The sequence below is a fragment of the Apiospora hydei genome (assembly GCF_038363865.1).
Source record: "Apiospora hydei strain CBS 114990 chromosome Unknown utg000007l_segment0_segment0, whole genome shotgun sequence".
In the NCBI taxonomy this organism is placed as follows: Eukaryota; Fungi; Ascomycota; class Sordariomycetes; order Amphisphaeriales; family Apiosporaceae; genus Apiospora; species Apiospora hydei.
The window spans coordinates 2,107,802-2,131,627 of record NW_027117366.1 but is presented as its reverse complement, the minus strand read 5'-3'; the positions used below and the strand labels follow the sequence as shown (position 1 = coordinate 2,131,627).

The 23,826-nt window shown below is 53.7% G+C and overlaps 10 protein-coding genes across 10 annotated transcripts; 3 read left to right on the top strand and 7 right to left on the bottom strand.

Annotated features, from left to right (window-relative positions):
* Positions 1 to 413: 413 nt before the first annotated feature.
* On the bottom strand, positions 414 to 1,354 carry PG997_009740 (uncharacterized protein; the record flags this gene model as incomplete). Its single annotated transcript, XM_066814055.1, has 2 exons — positions 414 to 791; positions 818 to 1,354. The coding sequence occupies 2 exons, from the start codon at positions 1,352 to 1,354 to the stop codon at positions 414 to 416; spliced, it is 915 nt and encodes a 304-aa protein (XP_066666017.1).
* An 881-nt stretch (positions 1,355 to 2,235) lies between these two features.
* Positions 2,236 to 3,491, bottom strand: PG997_009739 (phosphopantetheinyl transferase; the record flags this gene model as incomplete). The annotated part of the gene is made up of 3 exons (XM_066814054.1): positions 2,236 to 2,466; positions 2,514 to 3,158; positions 3,399 to 3,491. 3 exons carry the CDS (start codon positions 3,489 to 3,491, stop codon positions 2,236 to 2,238), a joined length of 969 nt encoding a protein of 322 aa, XP_066666016.1.
* Positions 3,492 to 4,202: 711 nt separating this feature from the next.
* On the bottom strand, positions 4,203 to 4,735 carry PG997_009738 (uncharacterized protein; the record flags this gene model as incomplete). Its single annotated transcript, XM_066814053.1, has 2 exons — positions 4,203 to 4,565; positions 4,640 to 4,735. The coding sequence occupies 2 exons, from the start codon at positions 4,733 to 4,735 to the stop codon at positions 4,203 to 4,205; spliced, it is 459 nt and encodes a 152-aa protein (XP_066666015.1).
* A 1,290-nt stretch (positions 4,736 to 6,025) lies between these two features.
* Positions 6,026 to 7,804, bottom strand: PG997_009737 (uncharacterized protein; the record flags this gene model as incomplete). Its single annotated transcript, XM_066814052.1, has 2 exons — positions 6,026 to 6,824; positions 6,879 to 7,804. 2 exons carry the CDS (start codon positions 7,802 to 7,804, stop codon positions 6,026 to 6,028), a joined length of 1,725 nt encoding a protein of 574 aa, XP_066666014.1.
* Positions 7,805 to 8,965: 1,161 nt separating this feature from the next.
* PG997_009736 (peptidyl-prolyl cis-trans isomerase-like 1) lies at positions 8,966 to 9,469 on the top strand (the record flags this gene model as incomplete). The annotated part of the gene is made up of 1 exon (XM_066814051.1): positions 8,966 to 9,469. One exon carries the CDS (start codon positions 8,966 to 8,968, stop codon positions 9,467 to 9,469), a length of 504 nt encoding a protein of 167 aa, XP_066666013.1.
* A 610-nt stretch (positions 9,470 to 10,079) lies between these two features.
* Positions 10,080 to 11,590, bottom strand: PG997_009735 (transcriptional activator; the record flags this gene model as incomplete). The annotated part of the gene is made up of 2 exons (XM_066814050.1): positions 10,080 to 11,273; positions 11,519 to 11,590. The coding sequence occupies 2 exons, from the start codon at positions 11,588 to 11,590 to the stop codon at positions 10,080 to 10,082; spliced, it is 1,266 nt and encodes a 421-aa protein (XP_066666012.1).
* A 1,937-nt stretch (positions 11,591 to 13,527) lies between these two features.
* On the top strand, positions 13,528 to 14,742 carry PG997_009734 (uncharacterized protein; the record flags this gene model as incomplete). Its single annotated transcript, XM_066814049.1, has 3 exons — positions 13,528 to 13,540; positions 13,662 to 14,223; positions 14,391 to 14,742. 3 exons carry the CDS (start codon positions 13,528 to 13,530, stop codon positions 14,740 to 14,742), a joined length of 927 nt encoding a protein of 308 aa, XP_066666011.1.
* A 633-nt stretch (positions 14,743 to 15,375) lies between these two features.
* On the bottom strand, positions 15,376 to 17,068 carry PG997_009733 (uncharacterized protein; the record flags this gene model as incomplete). Its single annotated transcript, XM_066814048.1, has 3 exons — positions 15,376 to 16,770; positions 16,832 to 16,911; positions 16,972 to 17,068. The coding sequence occupies 3 exons, from the start codon at positions 17,066 to 17,068 to the stop codon at positions 15,376 to 15,378; spliced, it is 1,572 nt and encodes a 523-aa protein (XP_066666010.1).
* A 2,743-nt stretch (positions 17,069 to 19,811) lies between these two features.
* PG997_009732 (uncharacterized protein) lies at positions 19,812 to 21,595 on the bottom strand (the record flags this gene model as incomplete). The annotated part of the gene is made up of 4 exons (XM_066814047.1): positions 19,812 to 20,564; positions 20,631 to 20,968; positions 21,127 to 21,280; positions 21,362 to 21,595. The coding sequence occupies 4 exons, from the start codon at positions 21,593 to 21,595 to the stop codon at positions 19,812 to 19,814; spliced, it is 1,479 nt and encodes a 492-aa protein (XP_066666009.1).
* Positions 21,596 to 22,650: 1,055 nt separating this feature from the next.
* On the top strand, positions 22,651 to 23,691 carry PG997_009731 (methyltransferase domain-containing protein; the record flags this gene model as incomplete). Its single annotated transcript, XM_066814046.1, has 3 exons — positions 22,651 to 22,892; positions 22,917 to 23,103; positions 23,185 to 23,691. 3 exons carry the CDS (start codon positions 22,651 to 22,653, stop codon positions 23,689 to 23,691), a joined length of 936 nt encoding a protein of 311 aa, XP_066666008.1.
* Between the last annotated feature and the right edge of the window lie 135 nt (positions 23,692 to 23,826).

Here is a 23,826-nt window from a genome sequence, read left to right as displayed (position 1 = left end):
CCTGTCGTCAATGATACGACTCCAAGGTGGGGCTGCCAGCGCTGATGATGTCACCCTATACCGGGACATGGCGGCCAGTCATTGGTTGGAATACCCACGCTATCAACACTACCCGCAGCATGCCTACCTACTTAGGTACTCTACCCTCGAGCCATGGGATGGGTTACAGGCCTGGATATGTTCGAAGTCATTGATGATATAGTTGGTTCCGAAAGTGTCCCTCCATTAAGTAACCTAGGGAATACCAAGAATAATTGGACAGACAACAATTGATGGATTCCTGCCCATTCAGACGAAGCCACAGCAGTACCACGAACTTGACCGCAGCCGATACTCGCAACCACCCATGATGTATCGTCTCCTTCAAATAACTATGAAGCTCATTCGTGCCCCTTTTCTTCGACCCCTAAAACTCAAGCACCCCCATCAGCAGATCCTAGCCGCTCCAAATAGTCAAGCGCCAGTGCCGCCGCCTCATCTCCCCCATCCGGCACAATCTTCCTGATAGCCTCGGCCAGGATCGCCGCCTTGCGCGGGTCCGACGCGACGGCCCGAGCCAGCGGCAGGCCCGTCAACACCCTGCGCGCCGCCTCGTTCCTCTTCCACTTCTCGAGCAGCGCCCGGGACAAGTCCCACCAGTCCCCGTTGCCTCTCGTGCGCGCGTACAAGATCTGCGCCGCGGCGACGGCCTCGCGCTCGGCCCGCATCGTGAGCATCCGCCGCGCCTCCTCGAAGCCGAGCCAGCGCACCCTGTTCGTCCGGTCCTCGTCGCCCAGCCGCGCCGCGTCCGGCTCCCCGTCGCCGCGCGCCGCTGCGCCGCGTAGAAGTAGATGTGCCGGTGTGCCCCCGTCTTCTTGTCGTCGTAGCTCATGGCGTAGACGACGTCCCGGTTCACGGCGGTGACGGTCCCGTTCTCGTTCTGGCGCACCAAGCCCACGTCGTCGACCGTTTCGGGGCTGTCCAGCACGAGGCGGGTGTCGAACCCGAGGTACAGGGGATGCACTTCGACGCCCGTCTCTTCCAGGGTCTCGCGCAGCGCGGCGTCGGCGGGGTCTTCGTGCAGGTTCCTCCGGCCCTTGGGGAGTTGGTAGGACTTGTGCTTGGCGTTCAAGAACACGAGGACCTGCGGGCCGCCCGCCCCTGGCTTGTCTCTGATGGTGACCGTGCCGAAGCTCATCATGAGGCTCTTCATGTCGTAACAGACCGCCCTGTCGTTGTTGTCTTTCCAGTCTTCGGCATTGTACGGCTGTTCGTTGATCTTTTCTATATCCCACCTCCGATCAAGTCTCTGTTTAACCTTGTCGTACTCTAGGCAACTAGTCCTGTCGTCGATTGCATTGCCAATTGGGTCCATAATTTGCCCTGTATATCGATGCAAGGGTGAAGTATGGGTTTGTCTTTTCGGATGCTCTTTGAGAATATCGATACAGTAGGCAGATTCTGGTATGGTCATTTCATGGAGTAACTGTAGCGGACCAGACACTCCTGGAGTAATTATGATGGGAGGATTTGAGTTTGGGCCTGGCGTAGCTGACCTTCAAATACCCAACACTCGGCAAGATGGTGCGAGGTGAATACTACTTGGTCAAAGAAGTGATGTTATCCCTACTCGCTTCCTCGAACACTGAACAACAAAGAGACTGGACTATCCCTTGAGACGTGTAACCAGGTCGAGAATGTTGGTACTGGGCCACGATCCCTCAACTTCCAACAGCAGGCCGCTGCTATACCAGCATTTCTCTATCCTCATGGCGACTCCGGGCATGCTATATGCTGCCCATCTATCCTTTACAAGGTCTCGTCAGGCTCGGTCATCTCAACGTGCATTCTTCGTCACAAACCGGCCATCTTGGACGTCTTATGACAATCGTTTGATCAAGCTGAAAAGACCATGCGCTGCTCATTGATCGGCACAGGATCACTCTGGGTTGTGTAAGCATACTTATCAGCCTGTGAAGCAGCCATTGCTTCAGGTCTCACAAGGCTTCTTAGGGAATGGACCACGTAGCAGTGCACGTGCTCTCAGCCTTGAAACCAAGTCCGAGGCAACTCGAGACCCAGACGTAGAAATCTATATGACTTATCCAACTGTCTAGATCTAGCTGAATCTCTGCATATCTCACGTAATTTCTGACTGTTGAAGTCTTTGCATGCTCCCAACGCCAAGACTCATGATGCTTCATACCCCTGACTAGTCTGACTGGGAGCCATCCATCATGGCCAACACAAAATCAATCAGGCGCTCCCCTCAGCCTCGACGAATTGGACAATCGTCTCGACATCCACAATCTCGAAAGCGCCCAGGTGCCACCCCAGCCCGACCTCCTTGTTTTTCGGGGTCCGCACCGCGGTGCCGAGCATATAATCCGGCCCGAGCGAGCGGAGACAGATATTGGCATCGTCGACCCTCTGCCCCTCGAACGTGACCTCGTGCGTCGTGATGACCTGGCCCGTCCCGTCGGCCCCCTGCTGGAACGCGCCCCCTCCGCCGCGACCGGCTCCGGCGCGCGGACCTCGACGAAGTTCAAGTCGCCCAGCCAAGGGGCCAGCAAGGCCTCGCCCGTCATCTTGACGTAGGCCTCGCGCAGGCACCACAGGGCATAAAATCGGCGGAGCTTGGCATCGGCGACCTTTTCGGACGTCGTCGGGGCCGCCGCGCCACCGCCCGAAGAAGCGGCAGCCGATACCGAAGCCGAGGCCGCCGCGGCGAACTCGCGGCTCTTGAGGTACGCCGTCTCGCCGCGGCCGAAGACGTCGGAGTGCATGTCGACAAAGTAGTTCCAGCCCTCGTCGCGGACCATGCGCAGGTCGCGGTCGCGGCGCTCGCTGACGCAGACGATGTCCACGCCCACGTCGACCTCCGCCGCCTCGCGGTCCTCCGAAGCAGCAGTAGTCGAGGCCACGAGGGCCACGAGGCCGGCCTGGTGCGACACGTTGAACCGGCAGGGCTGCCGGCCGTCGTCGCCGGCGAGGAAGACGGGCTTCTTGTTGGCGTCGCGCGTCAGCTTGGTGGCGGACCAGGGGATCCCCAGGGTGCGCGCCAGCACGTAGTGCTTGAGCAGGTGCGAGGCCAGGCTCATCTTGGCGTCGCGGACGAAGAAGTACTTGAGCACGCCCGCGCGCTCCTCGGGCGTGAGGATGGCGAGGGCCCTCGGTGCCTGGAACGGCGCGCAGTCAGCAGCTAGCTCTCTTGGTATTTATCATCGTGATCGGGTATCATTGTGTATTTTCTTTTTAATTCTTTTCCTTCTCTCTTATATTCAGGGCATGGCAGTCAGTAGCTGATTGCTGGAAGAAAAGGAAAAGAGAAGAAGTCGATGGTGAGTGTCCGGGGGAGTGTCATCAGCGCCGGAGCTTCGGAGCTGCTCGGAGAGGGAAGTGTACGCGGTGGAGCTTACGGCCTGTTCAAGATCTTTGGTCTTGGCCGCTTGGGGCCAGAGATCACGGGTATCCACGAGCCATTGTATGATGGGGGTGTTTGACGATGCCATTGCGCCGGCACCAAAGCTATAACAGAGCAGAGGGAAGTTGTGTGAAGATAGCAAGAGAGAGAAAATACGACTTGAGTCTGTTTGATCAATTGGAGAGAGATGAGCCTGTAAGCAAGCACATGCACGCTCAGCCATTAGTTGAGCTTACCTGGTGGGGGCGGATCTCCTGGCTTGGCAACTTGACACACCCACGCCTCTGGATCAATCCAACTACATCCAGTATAGCAGAAACGTTATAGTATCACTAATACTCCGAGATCAACGTTCTGCACGGGCTTCCCCGTCAACTAGTCCCCCCCTTTCCCGCACCTAGCTACCCTAAATAATTCTACTCTATTTCCATTTTACTACACCACAGGCGCATCCCCAACATCGTCATTGATATTGCCACAGGCGAATAGCACGTTCGACTCGGTTACCCTAACGGGCGTTATTCACATTAAGCCTTTACTGGAATGGAAGGTGATATGGTATCAATTGATTGTGTGTATCCTATCTCTGTCCCTTCCTTCCCTTCTGTCCTGAGCTAGGCATCATATATCCCATCGCCTTGTGTAAAGCATAATCAATAGGCAATGCAGCTCAATAGTCCATGTCTCGGTGAAAACATATCGCAAGCCAGCGATATCATTGCCAACTCTCCCGGTTCTGTGGCACCGTAGGAAGCAAATCGCTAGATAAGGATTAATCCAACACTACTAGCCAGTTGTCTCATTGCAAGCCACTCAGTACTCTCATTGCCAGCAGGTTCTCCCTTGATGGTTGCGTCGTCTTTGATTGCTGGCTCTCGGCCGCCCTGTACTCGTTGAGAATGATGTTATTCACCTCTTCGCCCAAGAAGCAGTCGCGGTAGGAGCCCGACATCATGTAGTCTCTGAGCGAAGCAGGTGTGATGTCGTGGACTGGGTACTGGAAGTCCAAAAGAGGGCGGATCTTGGGACTCGGTGGAGGCGAGATTGGCAGCTGGCACTGACTCGATGACGACGACGACTCGTCTACCTGCGCTTCTGCCTTGCCCTGCTTCCGGTCTGTCCTCCTGCTCTTAGCCTCGCTGTGGTCGGAAGAGGTGCTGCCCTCGGAATTGGTTGTGGGGGCGTGATCATTGATCGAGGCCGAATCAGTTTCTTGGCAACTTGAACACGACAAACCTTGCGTCTCTTGACGCGTCTGGCATTCACATCGTCTTCCTGCCGAGGCCTCTTCCTGTTGGCCTGGCACTCGGGTTGACTTGGGCTGGTATTCATCTTGACTGAAGAGTGATCAAGAGTGATGGAGAGTGATTGAAGATGATATTGGAAAGATAGTGGTAGTAGGATGTTCAGTGGTAGAACAGTCTCAGTAAGTAGATGATTGATTGTGGTGAATGGATGTCCAAGAGGGAGAAGATGGTCAGAATTGATCCAGAGGTCGGGCCATGTAAGTAGGCTGTTGCCAACATACTGCCCTTGCCTTTCTCCGGTACTTGCTGGTGTAGTAAGGTTCTGACGACAGCTCGACCTGATCAGGAAGGAACTATGTCGTCTGGTTTGGTGGACCGAGAGAACGACCCGAAAACTTTACATGTCCCAGGCCAGGTGCAATCAGCACCCGTGGAGGGGGACGGGGAAAGCGGATTTCTTTCGGGAGCACACCCAGGACAACTCGACTGGCTCGTCGAAGCCCAGCTCATGAAATTCAAAGCAAGACAAGCTCGAACAATCCCGGGGCCACTAGATCTACTACCATAACGGCGAGTGAAGCAGCAACAGCTCAAGTTTGAAGCCCAGCCTTTCAATCCAAGTTATCATTTGTAGAATATGCTTTTGGTGCAGTGCCTTCCGAGTTCCCTGGCACGACAGAGACGTCGGCTAACATGCGTTGACCCAATGAATCAAGAACAACCACTGGTGGGCGTCGACAGATCAGTAAATACCACATGATGGTGCAAGTTCGGGTATGTATCTTTAACTTTAGTGTGCCCCGAGTTAGACTCTTGGTGACCCCTTTGTCGTAGCCTGTTCAATGACAGGACATCGGGTCGGGTGGTTGCTTTAATGGAATAAACTTTACCGAATGGATGGACGGCCCGTTAACGGGGCCATCAACGGAGTGGTCGAAATCAGTCGGGATTGAAATAATCTCTCTACCGTATATGACATGGGTGGATTTGGCAAAGAAACAGCGCAGCCTGCCAGCATCAATGGTCGGTCTATATTCCAGATCTTGAGTGATCAAGATGCAATACCCGCATGAACCATATACTGCCTGATCAAGGTTGGGGCCATGATATGAATATTTGATGTGCCGTCTCAGCAATTGAGTGAAATCATTGCAGTTCAACCGCCTTTGTAAAAATTCACAATGTGGGGAGTATCAGTACGGTATATAAGGACTGTGGAGTCTATTTTGAGGTAGTATATTCGGCCGATTGGATTGTGATAGAGAATAGCTTCCGAGCAATCCACCACTGACTGGAATGAATGCTGGACATGATACGTTTATCTATAGATGATCGGTATAATTTTTGACCCTTATTCGGTATGCTGCTTGGCGCTTCATGTCCTTCGTCGAGACAGCGATGCCGGAGCCTGGATAGTAAAGGCGAAGACTGTTGTTGGTTCAGGCTCCTCACCTTCAGCCGCGGTAGCATCTTCCTTTTCCGCAGTCTTATCACTCCTCGCTTTCTCGAGCGCCTTTGTCTCAGCCCCCTTCTTCTCATGGGCGTCCTCAGCCTGCTTGATGACGTTACCATCCCCATCAACTTCGACGACAACGTCCTCCTTGTCAAGGCTGCCGTCCTCTGTGTATATCCACATCTCGTGCAATTCGCCCCTGAACAACCCAGTAATCCAAACGGCAAATACCACACCAGGTACAAGGTATAGTAAAGCGGGTTGAGCATGCTTAAAGACGAGGAGCATCATGAGCGTTACCATCATGCCAAGTAGGTAGCCAGTCATGGCAGCATGGAAATAGGTCTTTGGGAAATTCGCAGCCTTCAGAGCAGGAGTGGTAGCATTGGTGCTTTGCCAAAAGAACCTTCCAAGCCCCGTAGTCCAGAACCAGTTACCCCATTGGCTCTTTGGGTTTACATAGTCAGGCCTAACGACCATTGGCTGTGTCTGCGTGCTGGTGACAACCTGGCCAGAGTTTTCGTCGGTCGTCTTGAGGTCAATGGGGACATGCTTCTTTTGACGGTGATAGTACAAGAAGTGATCAAAACGTAAGCATAGTCCAACAAACATGCCTGGGACAACAATGTCACCGAGACCAAGCATGCTGGCTTTCTGTGGGCCCTCGAATACTAATTTAATAGGCACATCAAGTTTCGTAGCCACTGTGACCATATATGGGCTGCAATGGGAGTCAGTAATCGTGTGCTTGATAAAGGGGATGGCTAATACTGACGTGTAGAAGACCATATAGATATCGTAGAAGAAAAGCCCAAAGAGGACGCAGCTGCCGGTTGTAAAAGTCGTCGGGGACATCATGATGATGCCTGCATACGAGAAAGCATAGCCCATGATGTTCGATAACATCACAGACTTCGTAGTGTGGTAGATTATGTTGGCAACGACGGCCAGGACAACCCCGAGGATATCAAGAAACTTGACGTGGAAGCTTTCTTCCACAAAGGGAAGAAACGTAAAATTGACTTTCCACTGCTCCTGCATGATCAATCGAAAGACCCATAAGGAAGATGACAGGCCCGGCTGCTTCATCTTGGACAGGTAATTGCCCGGCAATGGGGACTGTATTCCGGCTTCGTATATGTGCTCTCCTGACTCGGAGATGCGATACTGGGACCGCTTGTGGTTGTCAAAGTGGAAGAGACTTCCATCATGTGCTCTCCATACCTCGGGGAAAACCATGCTGAAAATGAGTTGCAAGCCGTCCGAGAACAGCTTCCCCATGCTGGCTAGCGACATGACGGAGAAATAGACCCCGAGTATCTTGTTGAGAATGGCGGGATCCTCGAGCCACTTGATCAGATAGTACAGACCCACGAGCACCATACCAGCCAAGATGGGAAACATGATTGCATCAGAAAGTAGCAAACCCTGGACATACTCATCCTCGCTGCTTTCGTCAGATTTCTTTCCATGCTTGCCCTTTTTCTTCTTGGGCAGCCGAGCGCTAGGCGGGCGTCGAAGTGCGGCTTGTGAAGACACATAGATACATGCCATAGCACTGCCTACAATGCGCGCTTCCAAGAGGAGGAAATCCCGGTTATTCCATACGGCTGCAGGCCATTGGGATATGGATTCAGCCAGGGTGAGGTTGCCGGTGAAGCTCATGCCTTCGGCTGCACCAGGCGAAGTTGCATTTGCCATGATGTGCGAATGTGGCAGTGGGTAGCCCGTTTGAATGGATTCAGGTAGTTGATTGCTAGGACAGAGAACGATGTAGACCGAGATGCTAACAGATGCGACGGAGGGACGCCTTATAGGAGGGCTTGGTATGGAAACCTATTAGGTATCCCACTTATGTGAGGTAAGGAGTACCTCCGGCTGCCAACCTGACAGGAGTTTCAAAACGTGGCAAGACAGGGAAGCCCAGCTTGAGTGTCCGTCCGGCTTTGTCAAGACTGGGAAACTGCAGTTCTTGATTTTAAGGTGACTGACTGCTTGAATGCAAGGTTACGACGTGTGTAAAGTAGGTAGTAACCTTACTTGTACGTATGCAGAGATTCTGTGGGCGGCCAAGAAAAGAGAAAGAGCGAGGTCTTGATGACCAAGGGCACGTTGGTTTTGAGCCGATTGAATCACACACCAACGAGTGGGCTGAAGCAGCACGAGCAGCAAATTGGCAACAGAGTACTCCTTGAGCAACGCATGCGGGTAGAGAGAGAGAGAGAGAGAGAGAGAGAGCTTGGAGAGATCGTAGTATATGTTTGCAAAGAAGACGAAGGTAATCTCGTAGATGCGGAGAGTAAAGAAGGAGATGCCGTTGGATTTGTTGCCGCCTTCACGCCGATTGAAGATTCAGTCATCGGCTTGCTGCTGTCCACAATTGAAGCTGCTCGTTGTACGGGGAGGCAGGGAGGCCGGCCCCGTTTGGTAGGTACAGTACAGTGCAGCCTTGCAGTTCAGATAGCGGCCTAGTGAGTGCACTGTATCTTTAGCGGCAGTCGTAGCCCACCCATTTCTTCTATTTCCACGCCCGACAGTTTCGTCATTTTCTCCCGTCGCGACTGGACCCCTGCCAGTCGAAGTCACAACCCGTACTCCCGTCTAATTTTTGCTACTATTGGGCAGGTGATAGCGGTACGGTCTTGAGCCTCAAGTTGGTACCATTTAAAGGTTTAACCAAGAACGCATCCAACTCCTTTTTGTCACACAAAATACAAACTGCACCTGTAACTCCAATAGCCCAAGACAAAAGTTTGGGTTACGGCAAGCAGCATCACCATTCCGCCAGTCTGTCATACACGCGCTCAGCCATCACCCCCTTCCTCACTACTTCCCACCAAACAGTTCACCACCAACTCCAAGATGGCAAGCAAGAGCAACACCGTCCTCCTGGAGACGACCATGGGCTCCGTCACCGTGGAGCTGTACCGCGACCACGCCCCGCGCACGTGTGAGAACTTCGCGCAGCTGTCGCGGCGGTCCTACTACGACGGCGTTATCTTCCACCGCATCATCCCGGGCTTCATGGCCCAGACGGGCGACCCCACGGGCACCGGCCGGGGCGGCAGCAGCATCTACGGCGACAAGTTCGAGGACGAGATCGCCCCGGGCCTGCGCCACACGGGCGCCGGCGTCCTGAGCATGGCCAACGCCGGGCCCAACACCAACGGCAGCCAGTTCTTCATCACGTTGGCCCCGGCCCCCTGGCTCGACGGCAAGCACACCATCTTCGGCCGCGTCAAGAGCGGCATGGGCGTCGTCAAGCGCATGGGTCTCGTGCGCACGGGGGCCGACGACCGGCCCGCCGAGGAGGTCAAAATCCTGCGGGCTAAGGTTCTGGAGGAGGATGGAGGCGCCGACGAGTAAGACTGCACGTAACGCGGCGCGGCTGGCTTCTTGAGTAACGTAGCATGATCGTTGGCCGGAATAGCGCAGCAGACTTGAGCAAGGCTGATTTACCCAAAGAAAATGAATCACGTGCCGAGTTGACGATCGTCATCCGGGCATGGTTTGGAGAGCTACAATTTTGGTCACCATAAGCCGGCGTTTGGAGTACTTTGTAGATAGGAATGTGTCTCGTTCTAGGCCAAAGCCAGAAGAACGGGCACGTCAAAAAGGATATTCAATTTTTCGAAATCATTGCCAAATTCTTCCCTTTCTTTTGGGGGGCTAAAAATATAATGGCTGATCTTGGATGTTACATATGTTCAATGACGCCTTTATAATACACGCTGAAGTGTGATGATGAGTTCTCGTCTCAAAACGCCGTTTTCCATGATGCAAAAGGTATGCCCAACCGAGTGACCGCGGGCATGACATGGCAGTCAAAAGCAACAAACCCCTGAACCCCAAATTCATGCAGAGATGTCGCGTAATACAGAGTGGTAGTTGAAGGTGATGGCATCGCTGTGTCACAGAGACCTGCAATTGCCGAAACGTTCGGGAAAAGATGAAGAATATGGAAGGAGAAGAGGTATCATACAACGGGCGGCGAGGATAGAGTACCAGAACTTTCGCTCTCGCCATCATCTCCACCTCCTCCGCCAGAGCCGTTGCTCTTGGATGTCTTGCCGTTCTTTGTGGTGCCCGGCGACGAGAGCAACGGCTTCGAGACGCCAAGTTTGAGTTTCTTGGCTGGACTGGGTGCCTTAGAAACCTTCTTCTTAGGCGCAACTTCGACGGTAGAACCCTCGGCATCGTCGTCGTCCACTTTCTGCTCGACGCTCAATAGAGAACTGGTCTTGACCTTTTCCTTCTTCAATCCAGATCCACTGCCACCCTTCGTCTTCAATATGACTTTCTTGGTGGGGTTTGCAGCGCTGGGTTTGAGCTTCTTCTTCTTGTGGGCATCGTTGTCCGTATCATCATCATCTTCCACATCATCGCTATCTCGCTTCTTAGGACTGCTGGCTCGCGATCCGGGCAACGGGGTACCTTTCTGGCTGTTCGGGGGTGTACCGTCACCCTGACTGCCATTGTGAGCACCGTTACTGCTTCCGTTGCTAATCTTCTGCGCAGCTGCACGACTGGCATTGCGACCGCTGTTACCGATACATGATCCCATGTGGTTGTTCAACCGAGTGACCAGAATGCAGCGTTTGCACTTAACACATGTGGCCGACGGGAATGAGAGTACGTTCGGTGGCCGCGATGCAGCGCCTCCCTTGCCACCGCCTCCCTCCTCAGGCGTCGGTGTTGCGCCGGGTGTGTCTTGGGGCGTCGTCTCAACCTTCTTCTCCATATCCTTCTTCTTCTTGCCCCTGCCTGGACCCTGGGCGACCCATGTTTGACCGTAGATGTCGTAACCGGGCTTGTCGATGTAGGGGTGCTTTTTGCAGTATATTATGCTGGGGTCTGGCTTCCTCGCACCCTTTCCATCAGTCGGGTAGAGGAGGCGCGGTAGGTGGCATCTCGGGCAGAGAATATCCTTGGTGGTTTCCAGGGGGTTGCCCTTTAGCAGTGTTCTACCCTCGTCGTAGACCGCAGCGTCCGTCTCTGCCCTGATGTCGGGTCTTGTCTCGGTGGCAAGTGACGAGTCTGAGGCGTCGGAAGCCAGCTTCTCGACACGGATAGCAGCTGTCGCAGCACGGGCAATCTTCTCGTCTCGGTGTACCTTGATCAACAAATCATGTACGATGTTGTATAATAAGTCATCAAGGACAGTGTGCGCCTATATGGTGACGGGCAATTAGTTAGACCTTCCTCATTCAGCCTTGTCCCGTGACGTGAGAGCGCGCGCGCGTGGGCGTGCCTGTGTAGTGCGGATGATGCCGTGGGGCCATGTGCAAGGCAGGCAGCAAAAGCCGTAGGATTAGGTTGCAGGTAGGACAAGTGGTAGCAAGTGCGTATGGTGGTAGGTAGGTTATGTAGTTTGTTGTGCTATTTAATAAGTAATGGGTAGAAAGGAAGACTTACGAGCTTATCTATGCTGCCGGCATCATCAGCGGCCTTGATGATGCCAGCCTTTCCCGTGTTGGACGACGACATTTTGCGACAGAGAGCCTGGTTTTGCCAAAGGACCGCCTGTCGATGAAATGAAGTAATCGGTTGGGGGTTTGGATTCAATGAAGATTTCCAAGCCTGGGTTTTGAGCCGGGAAGGTTTTCCTTAATTCCGCGTCAACCAACCAATCCAATCGATAACGCCAACTTGAGAGTTCTTACCGGGGGAAAGGCTGAATTAGGTAGTATGTAATGTAAAAGTGGTTGGCCTGACCTTGAGGCTCAGCACGCAGCACAGACGGTGTCAATGCTAGCTAGAGCTGTTTGCTGTGCTGCTGGCGAACGAGGCCGGGACTGGCTGACTGGATAGAAAATCACCCGGCGGCAGAATGATAGGAAAGATAGCCCCTGTCCGAAAAATAAAGTAGACTGACTTCTGTTCCGAGAGCATGTGCTGCACTCTGGGGTCCGCTGTCAAGTGACGTGACAGAGATTGGGTTGGGAGCAGGTTAGATGTATCCGTAGGTTGAAGGAGACTTCGATTTTGGCGCGCGCAAGGGTCAAACGGGGTCTGCCTGCAGGTGCTGGTCGGTCGCTGGAGTTAGTCGGGCCAGACGAAACAGTAAGTCAAGTCAGGATGAACCGATGGGTTGAGTTGTTGTTCCCACTAATGTCAAATCGGAAGCTGTATGCGCCCTGACCTTCAATTCCCGACTCGGTATTGGAAGTGCCAGGTAGGAGCTGGTTTTGTTGTAGTCGGGTGGTTGATAGGGACTTCGCTGACAGGCTGCTGACATTGGGAAATTAGCATCAGAGACGGGAAGAAAAAAAAAAGTCTCGTGAGCCCAAAGAACAAACGAACGACCTGCATGAGCTACGCCGAATAGAAACAATCAGAAGAGTGCCAGCCTGCCCGTGAGTCTGATTTATGACATATTGCTTATTAGCACAACGCGACTCAATTGGAGACCTCCTTTTAGCAAGCAAACAATCGCATAGATGGTATATTATACTCTGGCTTGTTTCATTCATCAGCACCGCAACTACTGCCACTCCAGCAAGTGAATATCTACCTGAGTACGTTTGTTAGTAGATATCTCACTTCGGATATACGTACTCATCACACATAAAGGGCCTCCGCCCACCTCAGTTATTACAAGGCGGTAGAAGTGAGCCTAATAATCATGGAAACATTGAAGGTATGCCTCCGAGAAGCCATTACTAGTCTAAGTACACAGCTGGATTTTCGTAGTCTGCTAAAGGAATCAAGATATCATAGCATCACTTGAGCAGTGCAATGAGAGGTGACTGTACAAGACAACGTACATGTAGCTTGTATACTTGTATTATATACGAAGAACGCAATACAAGAAGCAGGGGGCAAGGTTTGCTCTGTTGCGTTAAGCATGTTGCTGTTTTAGCAGACGTCCAATACTGTCAAGACATAACAAAACAAACTTGTCAAACTCCTGTTTGAGAATTTTAAGATATAGAACAGGCAGATATTATCAAACTCGACCTTGTGCCCACGCAGCCGCCGATCCCGTCGTGTCCTGGAGCTGGAGCTGGAGCTGGAGCTGGAGCTGGAGCTATCGAGTATCAATGTAAGTATGATGAGCCTGGGTTATGTACCGGATCGCTCCGCCTAAGGCCTAACTAAAAGGCCTGGCTGCGCTGCGAACGATGGGGCGACCATTGACTTGACCCCACGAGGCCTAGGCCCAGCGAATCCAAGCCGCGCAAGCCAAGGAATTTGGCTGCATGCCACTCTCATGATGAAGCTAAAACTAACGAGGTATTATCAATTTACAGCAGGACTTCTGTTCTATTTTATTTCAAAAAAAACTGTCACTCCTGCTTAACCTGCCTTGCTCGGCAGGACTACTTCTCTTCTTTGTACGATCTGTTCTTTTCTCAAGCTGCCACTCGTTCAGCTTCTCCTCGTTCTGTTTTCCGTACGAACCATGTCGCTCCCTTCGCACAATGGCGGGCAGTCGTCGATCCGGTCTTTCTTCCAGCCCAAGCAGCCCACGTATGCTGCCCCTCCATCCGCAGCGGCGGCATCACAAGCAGCAGCAGCTCCCGCCCAAGTGACAGCCCAACAACAACAACAACAGCCACCGGTCCTTCAAGAAAGGAGCAATCAACCGCCGCCACAGCCCGTAACAGTAGCAGCTGCCGCCGACCCACTGGGGGAGCAACACCGCCGTCCGTCGCCATTCCCGGCGCGAAACCGACCCATCACCCCAACATCGCCATCTCGCCGATCCTCCCGTCGCACATCCCGTCCCTGCGCCGCATCACCGCGCGCCTCCTGCCCGTGCGGTACTCCGACTCCTTCTACGCGGCCCTGTCCGACCCGGACTCCTCGGGCGCATTCTCGCGCGTCCTCCTCTGGACCGACGAAAACGACGCCTCCAACAACAAACCCACCGTGATCGGCGGTCTCGTCTGCCGCCCCGAGAAGCTCTACCAGCCCCGGCCCGACGAGCCCTTCGTCGACGCGATCCCCAACGCCCTCTACATCCAGTCCCTCGTGCTCAACGAGCCCTACCGCCGGCTCGGGCTCGCGGGCGCCCTGCTGAACGAGGTGTGCGGCCTCGCGGCGCGGGACGCCCGCTGGGCCTGCCGCACCGTCTGCGCGCACGTCTGGACCCAGAACAGCGAGGGCATGGCCTGGTACGTGGCCCGTGGTTTCTCTCGTATCGATCCCCCGTCGACGCCTACTACCGCATGCTCACGCCCAACGATGCCTGGATCGTGCGGCGCGAGATCGGCGGAGGCTCCGGCGGCGTGCTGGACACCCTGCAGCAGCAGCAGCAACAACAACAAAACTACAACAAAAGCAACATCAATGGCCAGTCTACGGCGGCGATGACGAACGGCGGCAGCGAGGCCGCGTCCAGAGCCACGCCGGCTGTTATGAGCTTCACGAACTCGTCGCCACTGCCGTCCCCTAACGGTCCTCCCCCAATGGGCGGGCCCCCGAGACCCGGGCCGAGCCCCAACCCCGCGTCCGGCCAATCGTTCCAGAACGCGCGGCCCGAGACCGAATGGAACGACCTGCCGGCCGAGATGTCGCGGACCCTAGCGGTGCCGGGCAGTGGCGTGAGCTCGGGCGCCAGCTCCCGGAGCAGCTCGACCCTGCGCAAAAAGCGAGATCGGGCTTACCCGGCAGCTGCGTTCGGAGCCAAGTAGTGAGTGGATATGTTGAACTCGTGCAGGTAATAAAGGGCGAGCAAGGGACTCTTTGTACAGACTTAATGATATATACATACATACCCGACTACTACTCTGTCGGATCAAGCGCTGATCTGCCCATTCGAGGTTGATGGTTTAGAGGTGTTATTGGAGGAAGAAAAAGGTGGCCTTAATTCAGTTGTATAAGAAGTGTTCCCCCCATTTTGTATGATCAGGCAATTTTGCCGGGATCGCAATGGAACTACGATAGAGCCCTGAATATGTTTCATGAGTTGCGGTCGGCCTTGCATTCTTGGGTTGCCTTTTCTGAGACTACGTTGACAGATTCAAGTTTCACAATGGTAAAGGTTACAAAAATGTGTTATTTTAATAGTTCATTTGTGCAATGATATATATATATTGCAATTGATGAGAACCCTGTCCGAATTCTTGTACCTTTCCATCCTTGGCCAGTATATCATGAAGAGCAAATTAACCCAACAGACCCCAGAACTCCGTATCCGTGTGCATGCTTGCCTGGTGTCGGCATCATGAATATCATCAAGCGTCATCTTTAATACGCGGCGGTTGTTCATCCTGTTCGCCCGTACAGGATTCTACTGTATGTTCAGTGTCGGCGAAGGGGTTCCTCTAGGCCACCGTCGTCGAACTGCCCATACCGGGAATCACCGACGACACCTTCTCGGCGATGCTGGCCAGGAAACCAGTGGTCTGCTTCTCCATGCCGGCGGCAACCAGGGCAATGAGAGCTGCACCCACACCGCTGCCGTCCTTGGCAATACCGATGCGGATTCGCTTAGCGCCCTCAGGACCGATACCCTCAATGACGTTGAAAGCCTCGTAGATCATATCGCGGAAGTAGGGGTAGTGCTCGACCAAGCTGCCGTCTACACCGATATCGATAGGCTCATCGGTGTTGCTCTTGAGCAGACCGCTTTGGAGCACGATGGCGCCAATGGCGACTGCTGACAATCGCGCGGCACGACGGCCGACGGCGTAGGCAACGTCCTTGAAGACACGCGCATCTTCCAATGAGGCCGCATAGATCTTGAGCTCCTTCTCGAGTTCCTGGCGCAATGTCACAAGGTCAGGTGTGCTGTCGGCTCCCGCGATGGAAAGAATAGAGCTGTCGAGACCCCATTGTTGACGGATGGTTGAGTCGGGTCCAATGGTGGTGGTGGACTTCCAGTCGTTCTGGCTCGAATTCTCATCCTTGAACAGCGAGATTTTGGGGTTCTGGAGCATCTCGTTTATTACAAGACGCACAATCTCGCCCAAGAACATTCCCGAGACTCGCTTCTCGAACATCTGGATGCCTGGGTTGACACTCTTCTGGTCAAGCAAGATATCGTAAGACGTGTTAGGGAGGACATTCAGCTGGTTGTCGAAAGAGCCCCACTCCGTGTTGACTACCATGTCGCCTGACGTCTTGTCAAACTCGCCCACGATGGGCTTCTTGATATTTGCCGCCTTTTCAACGTAGGCGCCGTTTGTACCAGTGCCAAAGATGGCACCCAGCAAAGTGCCTTCCTTGCCTGGCGATGTGTAGGAACGAGCCATGAGGGTGCCAACGGTATCGTTGACCAAAGCCGCCACCTTGACGGGGAGCTTCAGCTTATCCAGTTCTGCCTGCAGGAGGGCACAGACATCCTTGCCAACAGCGTCGGGGATATCGAATCCTTTCGTCCACCGAATCAGGGTGCCCTTATTAATGCCACTTTGCTGGACGGGGAAGCTGAAGGTGAAGCCTAGCCGGAAGATGTGCTCGTCTTTGTAGCCCTCGGGGGTGCTCACTGTGTTCCGGCGGCGAATGCGTGTCTCGAAGTAATCTTCGTGGTGTGCCCTCAGGAACTCCTCGACCTGCTTAGCCAGGAAACCGAATAGATCCTCTGCCTTCTTTGCCACCATAAGCTCTTTGGGGATGGCGACCTTGTTGTAAGTGAGGTTGAAGGTTGTGTCGCCATTGAGGTGAATCGAGCATACTCGAAAGTTTGTGCCACCCAGGTCAACCGCCAGGTACAAGCCCTATTTTTTGTCAGGTTACTCGGGCTGAATGTTTGTACGTGCTTGGGGCGGGCAAGCTCACCTTCTCGGTGCCGTTGGGGACACCTGTGACGTAGGTTGGGATCTGGCTCATGCTGGTTCCATCGTGCTCCAACCCCTCGTCTAAAAAAAGAAAGCTGTGTCAGTAACGCGAACCTGGAATTGGCGAATCATCGAGCTTACTCATTTGTCGCAGGAACTCCTGTACGCCTTTGTTCACATCTGCATCTGTGTAATCGAACTGCGCCGTGATGCGCTTCGTTTCCTCAACGAGCGCCATGGTGCGTGGTCTGGATATGGGAGGGGCAGTGGGAAATGGTTGGGGGCTCTCGCAGACGGGCTCTTGAAGAACGACAGCTGGGGGAGAAAAGGCAGAGCGAGTAAAATGTTGTGAGGTAAATATGCGAGAATAATGAGACTTGGCGTCAGTGAGGAAGAGTTGGACAACCTTTATGTATGGAGGGGTACAACTGCTAGTCAGCACTTCAAATACTTCACGGTGTAGACAGGGCGATGTGTGTGTGACGAAAGTCGATGCGGGGTGTGGAGCAGCAGTCGGGTTGCCCTGGAGCTAGAAAGGCAGAGGGGGCATGGAAGGAGCAAGAAAATAACTCGTGTGATCGTGGACTGAGCTGCCGGACGTACCAGGACTAGGACCAGGAAGGCCAAGGAAACCAGGTGAATGAAGCGCAGCGAGCTCTGGCTTGTCGGCTCGCCCTGTCGGGCCTTCTCGTTCTGAGGAGTAATTTCGGAGCTCTTGGTGTCACAACCGGCTCGAGGGCGAGGGTTGTCGCGCCATCCGGCGCCTCGCCAGCGTTGGGACGACAGCTTGACGACGGGGGGGATTGAGGGACCAGGGAGATCGCGGGGCTCCTCTCTCTCTTCTCCAGTGGGGATATCGGAGTGTCCCAGACTTGTGGGTTGTAGGATTGCTTGCTTGCAGCGTGCTTTCCTCGTGCCAGCCTGCAACTGAGCCTTGGGGGCCAATGCGTGGCCAGGACAAGCTGCCGACCTTCCCTAGGCCTACAACGGCTGCAGCCAATAAACGGCCTCGTCGCCTGGGCTTTTCCCCTTAAACGGCCCTTCTGCGCTCGATAATTAAGCCGGAGTCGAGTCTCAGCGGAGCTGGAATGAGGTCATTCGATCCACCTCGCACGAGAAAAAAATGTTCGCGGGCCAGATCGGGTACGTACTGCGAGGCCAAAGTGACCAGGTGAGCTGCTGCTGCACCGCCGCAAGCAGATGTTGGCCAGATGTCGTTGGTACCGGGCAGCCCGAAGGAGTGGCTTTTTCGTGGGAAGACGAGGAAATTCCCTCCACCTGCCTGTTTAATCTCGACTGCGGTCTTGTTCGCTTCTGGAAAGAAATCCCCAGAGTTCCCCAGTGTAGGCAATTACCGGGGTTTCAGCATGCGTTAGGTAAGGAGGTAGTAAGCGGCTTGGTATTGGGATAGTAATGCCGAGTCGAGCTGAGGTTGGCGGACCCGTGACCTGGAAAGATTCTCGAGGATTTGATGGGCTCTTTGCTCTTTGGCTGCTGGGAAAATGAAGGATACGTTACTCCGCTCCAGCCCCGGATCACTAGTAGATTATGAGGAGAGAATCGTGCTGCACTACTAATTTCCGAACGCAGGTGACAATGTCAACTTCACGATCCTGGGCCTAGGAGGAGCAGGCGAGCCTCGGGACTGTCGCGAGGAAGGAGAACCGAACCGGTAAGCGGCTTTCCGGGGGGTGCAAGTCGGAGTCAGATCGTGAGATGTCAAACGATGCACGCAAGCACGCCGATGAAGTTCAAGCAAAGAATCGAAAGACTTAACGGTACATCATTCTATGAAGCGAGATGAGCAAAGGGGACCTGGGTTGAGCAATAGTTCGGGGGAAAGTGAGTGAGCACGAAGATCAGAGAGCGAGCTGGTCATCAGAGCACACGGACTGGGGAAGAAGAAGTGGCCACGATGACGGTGAACGAAATGGGCTGCGAAGGTGGGGGGACTATGGCCGAGTTGGAACCCCGTCCAGCCACACGGCAGACTGATTCAAGAAGGTACAGGAGAGGATAGGATAGGACAGTCCACGATGAGTGCCTCGCTTCAAAAACTACAATTGCTGGTTACTTATTAACCCAATCGGTTCAGTGGTAATAAGTTGCATGTGAGATTACAGACTGGGAATTGAAAGGTGGTAATTCCCGACTTGCAACGCAGAAAATGGGCAAATTACAGGAAATATTTCTGAGCATTGTGCAAGATAGGAGAAAGCCCCATCGCAGGTGGGAAACTTTACGATATTATTCTCTTATGCCCTTCTGGACGATTCGTTGGCGTGTCGCGCGCCTCTCTTATTCGTACTGACAGGAGGAGCGGGTCTGGCTGAAGTAGGTAAAATTAGAAGCAATGAACGGGACGTACGTTTCGATTGACGAGACTGCTTGCTTTTACACTCTCTCTCTCTTCAACATCGATCTTCACAATGCATTTGTTCGATTGGTCGTATTCCAGTTAGCTAGGTGCCCTCACCGGCCGATATACTTGCTTTAGGTCAATTCTATAGGCAGATCGTTTGCTTGTCTGTCCAATAGAATAACACGTTCAAATCTTTACAGTGTCCACTTGAGGTAGCCTGGCAACCTGGGTTCCAAGGTTGCCTATCCCGAACTCCAAGCAAGGCAAGCTACGATTGTTGTTGTTTTTCTCCTGATCTTCAAGAATTGCTCCAGCCAGGTCTGGTTTGGATGCAGAAATTTGGCACCAAAGGAATGGAATGTGTGAATTGCAATGATGCCAACTACTGTACAACATAATTGGCTCCTCTTCTCACCGAAGTTTCTGTGTTGCAGCCAATCGCCATTGATTGCGAGCGCGGACGGGAATGGCCAAAGCCGGGTTCGCACCTGGAGTCTGACCTTGGAAAAATCCAGTAATATAATGCATTTGCCACTGTATACCAATCCTACATACATCACAACAATGTCCCGTTACGGACACAAAACTCTGGGTTTTATTTTTCTGAGACACGCCCGGCCTACTGGGCAAGGTAGCGCCGAGAAACGAGGAATGCCACCAGAAGCAATGATGCACAAGTAAGAAACACGTGGTTTCGGTGCGCATCGCCTGTCCGCTTGTTGTCAGTCACACAGCATAAATTGATGGGCGTGTTGTCACCACCTCCCTTCCATGTTGTGTAAGGCGGGAAAGTAGGGCCGGCTGGGGCAAAGGCTTGCTTACCTTCGACGTCTAAGCTGTGGGCGACCACGACAAGTACGTTGAGCGGGAATCGCAGGATGCTGTACACGCGGCCACGGATACCGTCCTCGATCAGTTCGCTCTTGAGTTGCGCCATGCTGGGGAAGTAGGCGCCAATGCAGCCCTCGAGCAGGCACAGGGCCCAGAAGAGGAGGCGCTCGTCCTGCAGCATAGCGGCCAGGGACAAGCAGCTAGCCACAACGAGCGTCACCGTCATGAGCGTACCGGCCGTACTCTGCACCGTCTTGGCCGAGGTCTGCAGCGTGAAGATGGCCGAGCCCGTCATCATGGCGCACATGAAGCTCGAGAAGATAAGCCCGTACGGAAGGTCCTCATCTGTGGAACCCGACTGCGCGCGGGCGCTCTTGAGGGCGGCGGACCAGAAGAATATGAACAGGTACATGGTGCCTTCGAAGAAGCACGAGGTGATACCCAGGGACAGGATCTTGGCGTCGCCTAGAATGACTGAGAGGCCGCCCTTTAGGTCCTGCAACGAAGTCTGCTCGGTCGACCGCGCACCGTAATTCTCGTTCTGTGAAAGCCATGTCAGACTCTGAAGGCATCAACTTTATCGGTTAGGGGAGTTCGGCATTCATACCCAAATTCTCGAGATCATATAGGCCGCGCCAACGCAGCACATCCCGGCGGCCATGAATGGCCAGGTACGCGTGCCAGAGTACGTGACGAGGACGTCGCCAAACACACCCGAGGCAATGGCTACCACACAACTCAGCGTGGTCATGTTGCCAAACACGGTGCCCAGCTCGAGGCCGCTCGTATGCAGGCCCTGCTCGTGGTACGTCGAGATCATCCAGGCCTCGAACACGCTGAAGAGCAAAGTCGTCGAGACGCCGCCGGTGAGACGCCCGAAGAACAAGACAAGTAAGCTGTCGCTCAGCATGGTCAGGCATGTGATGATGTACAGGCCGCAGTACACTAGTGAATCGCATCTCGTGTCAGCATCAGTTCTCCGTATTTTACGGCATAGACGGCTCAGAGCTTTTCAATGGCTCGGTCTCGCGCTGATTCGCCAACTTGTACGAGCCATAAGCCTGCCCCAACAGAGTGTCACAGAGGGGAAAGCAGCCACTCACAGAGACACGCCCGTTTCCGCCCAAATCTATCGGCCAGTCCACCAGCAAATGAGGCACTGATTCCTCCCGATACGAAGCCAGCAGCGTACAGAGCTGCAACCGTTTTCTCTGGCAAGTTCTTCTCGTACTTGTAGATGGCGTAGATATGAGGACCCTATCAGCAATAACAGTCAGCAGTCGGTCAGTAGCACTCCTACTGGCCCATCCCTCTCCTTGGGAACCGACTACTACGTACCTGAAGCCAATCCGCCGCCACAGCGAGCGCATAGGGCAAGAAGAAGTTGAGTTGGAAACGGCGAGCCGCGCTGGCATCTGGCCCCTTTTCCGCGGTCTCGAGGTCGTCCGAACCGGCCAACGATATGTCAATGCTCTCCTTCCTGCCATTGCCGCCGCTGCTGCTGTATTGTCGGTACAACAAGTAGCCATTGGTGGCCACAAAGATAGCCAGGTTCAGCTGGTAGAAGTCCATTCTGTCAGTGTTGCCCGTGAGCGAGGAAAACGAAGGGAGCAATGGAGGTTCTTTTGCATTTCTCTCTTCTGAAACCCCGCGCTGATAATGGGAGAAAGCTTTGGGAACACTTCCTTCTTATCGGAAGAAGACAATTGCAGACATTGGCTCAATATGACACGGTCATCATTGGTTTGCACCCTTCTACCTGCTTCTACGTGGCTGTATTTGGGGACTCAGGGGGCTCCTCCATTGAGCTAGCTCCGCCTTCATCTCGCACAAGGCGTAGTATTTTTTCTATGATTGACATTTCGATTGTCTCACTTGAAGTTCTGATCATGCCAGACGCTGCATTTCTCACGTCTTGCTGATGCCGTGAGGTCATTTAAGAGCCTGTCTACATTCCTATCGCGGTTTTGAACTGGTCCACTACTTCGCCTCTGGGGCAGTCAGCTGACTCATATGTGCGTAGACAACTTGATGATGTTGCCAGATGGATTCTCGTGCTCGTTTTGGGTCGTCCTGTTCTTAACGTGTGCTACTGCTTCGGGTTGGCTGAGGATGAGATGGTCTGGCTCATAGCAAATCAGTTTTGCGCCGTATCCATCGTAGTGATAAGCCACCCAAAGCCTCTTCCAAAAGTGTTCAGCTGACACTGCAATTGAATAGAACAGATATTTGTTTTCAACTTGCATGCACGTAAATCCTCCCAAAGAAGGAATATTTTTCTGATAATCTGAAAGTGGCGCTGTCTGGACCCTAGCCCTTGAATCTAGGGATATTCGCTTGGTAGTACTGTGGTTAAGACATTGTCTGTCCACTCTTTGCACCTTCGCCCCCTTTATCAAGGGGTAATCTAACTCGAGTAACTCAGGTACTTTTTTCGATTATATCCATCTCCATAAGCTGAGGCACTTGTAAGCTGCATGCGTGTTGTGAACGCATTTCAGTCAGTTCTACCCAGCACTCTTTTCTTTCTCCCCCTTCACCATCCCACTGCCCTGTAGCCTTTGATTGCAACAAGCTGTAGCCCATCTAGCCCATCGAGAACCCTCCTTGTTGCTCCAACCTTCAGCATGGCTGCCTCGCGAGTGCACTACATTCTGCTTGCAGCAGCATCCATCCTGCTCTTCATTGGCATCGCCCATCAACATGATCAAGTCAGAGAGACGTTGAACAATGCATGGCACAAGGGAACTGGCGCCGCCAGCACTAGTGGCGGCAGCAAAATCGACCCCAGTGTCAACCTCGAGCCAGAGGGCCATGGGGCTGCTGTTCCCTCCCCACCCCAAGCGGCTGCTTCAACCGCAGTCACGAGGTAAGAGGACATGCCCTTGTAAAGAATCGTCAGCAAGGCGGCGTACTCACCACTAGGACTTAGTAACGCCCCATCCTTTCACGAGATTGCTTTGAAGTACGGAACGGACAAGGTAACGACCCATCAGTACTGGTTCATGTACGACAAGTACTTCCCCGCCATCCGCGACAAGAAGCTCAAGATGCTCGAGATTGGACTTGGTTGCGATATGGTAAGTACCTGATCTCCTTCCCCTCCCCCTTTCTTTGGCGATGGATTCTTGTCAGGCTCATGCTGATACCGAGGAAAATAGAACTATGGACCGGGCAAGTCCTACTACACCTGGCTGGAGTACTTCCCTCACGTCGACCTGTACTACATGGAGTACGACGGCGCGTGCGCGGAAAAGTGGTCGGCGGAGACGACGGGCGCAACCATCTACGCGGGCGATCAGGCGGACAAGGTGTTCCTGCAGAAGTTCATCGACGAGACGGGCGGCGACTTCGACATCATCATCGACGACGGCGGCCACACGATGAACCAGCAGCAGGTGTCGCTGGAGGTGCTCTGGAAGATTGTCAAGCCAGGCGGCATGTACTTCATCGAGGACCTGCAGACGTCGTTCATGGATAGCTACGGCGGCGACGGCCAAGGCGGCAAGGATCCCAACAAGCACACCATGAGCAAGGTCATCTACGAGCTCATCGACGACAAGCTCCAGGGCGACGGCACCCGGCACGCTATGAGCGCCGAGATGCGCAGCATCGAATGTATGAGAGAGGTGTGCTTGTTCCACAAGAAAGAGGCAGGCACCCTCTAGAGTATGGTTTAGCCAGACGCGAAAGCAATTTCTGCGCTTGTAAGAGGCGATAGATTGGGCATTATTTGGGGGTTCAAAGGGGTGTTCCGGTTAAGGAGGCCAATGATGTTGTATAATAGATGTACCTACCGAGTG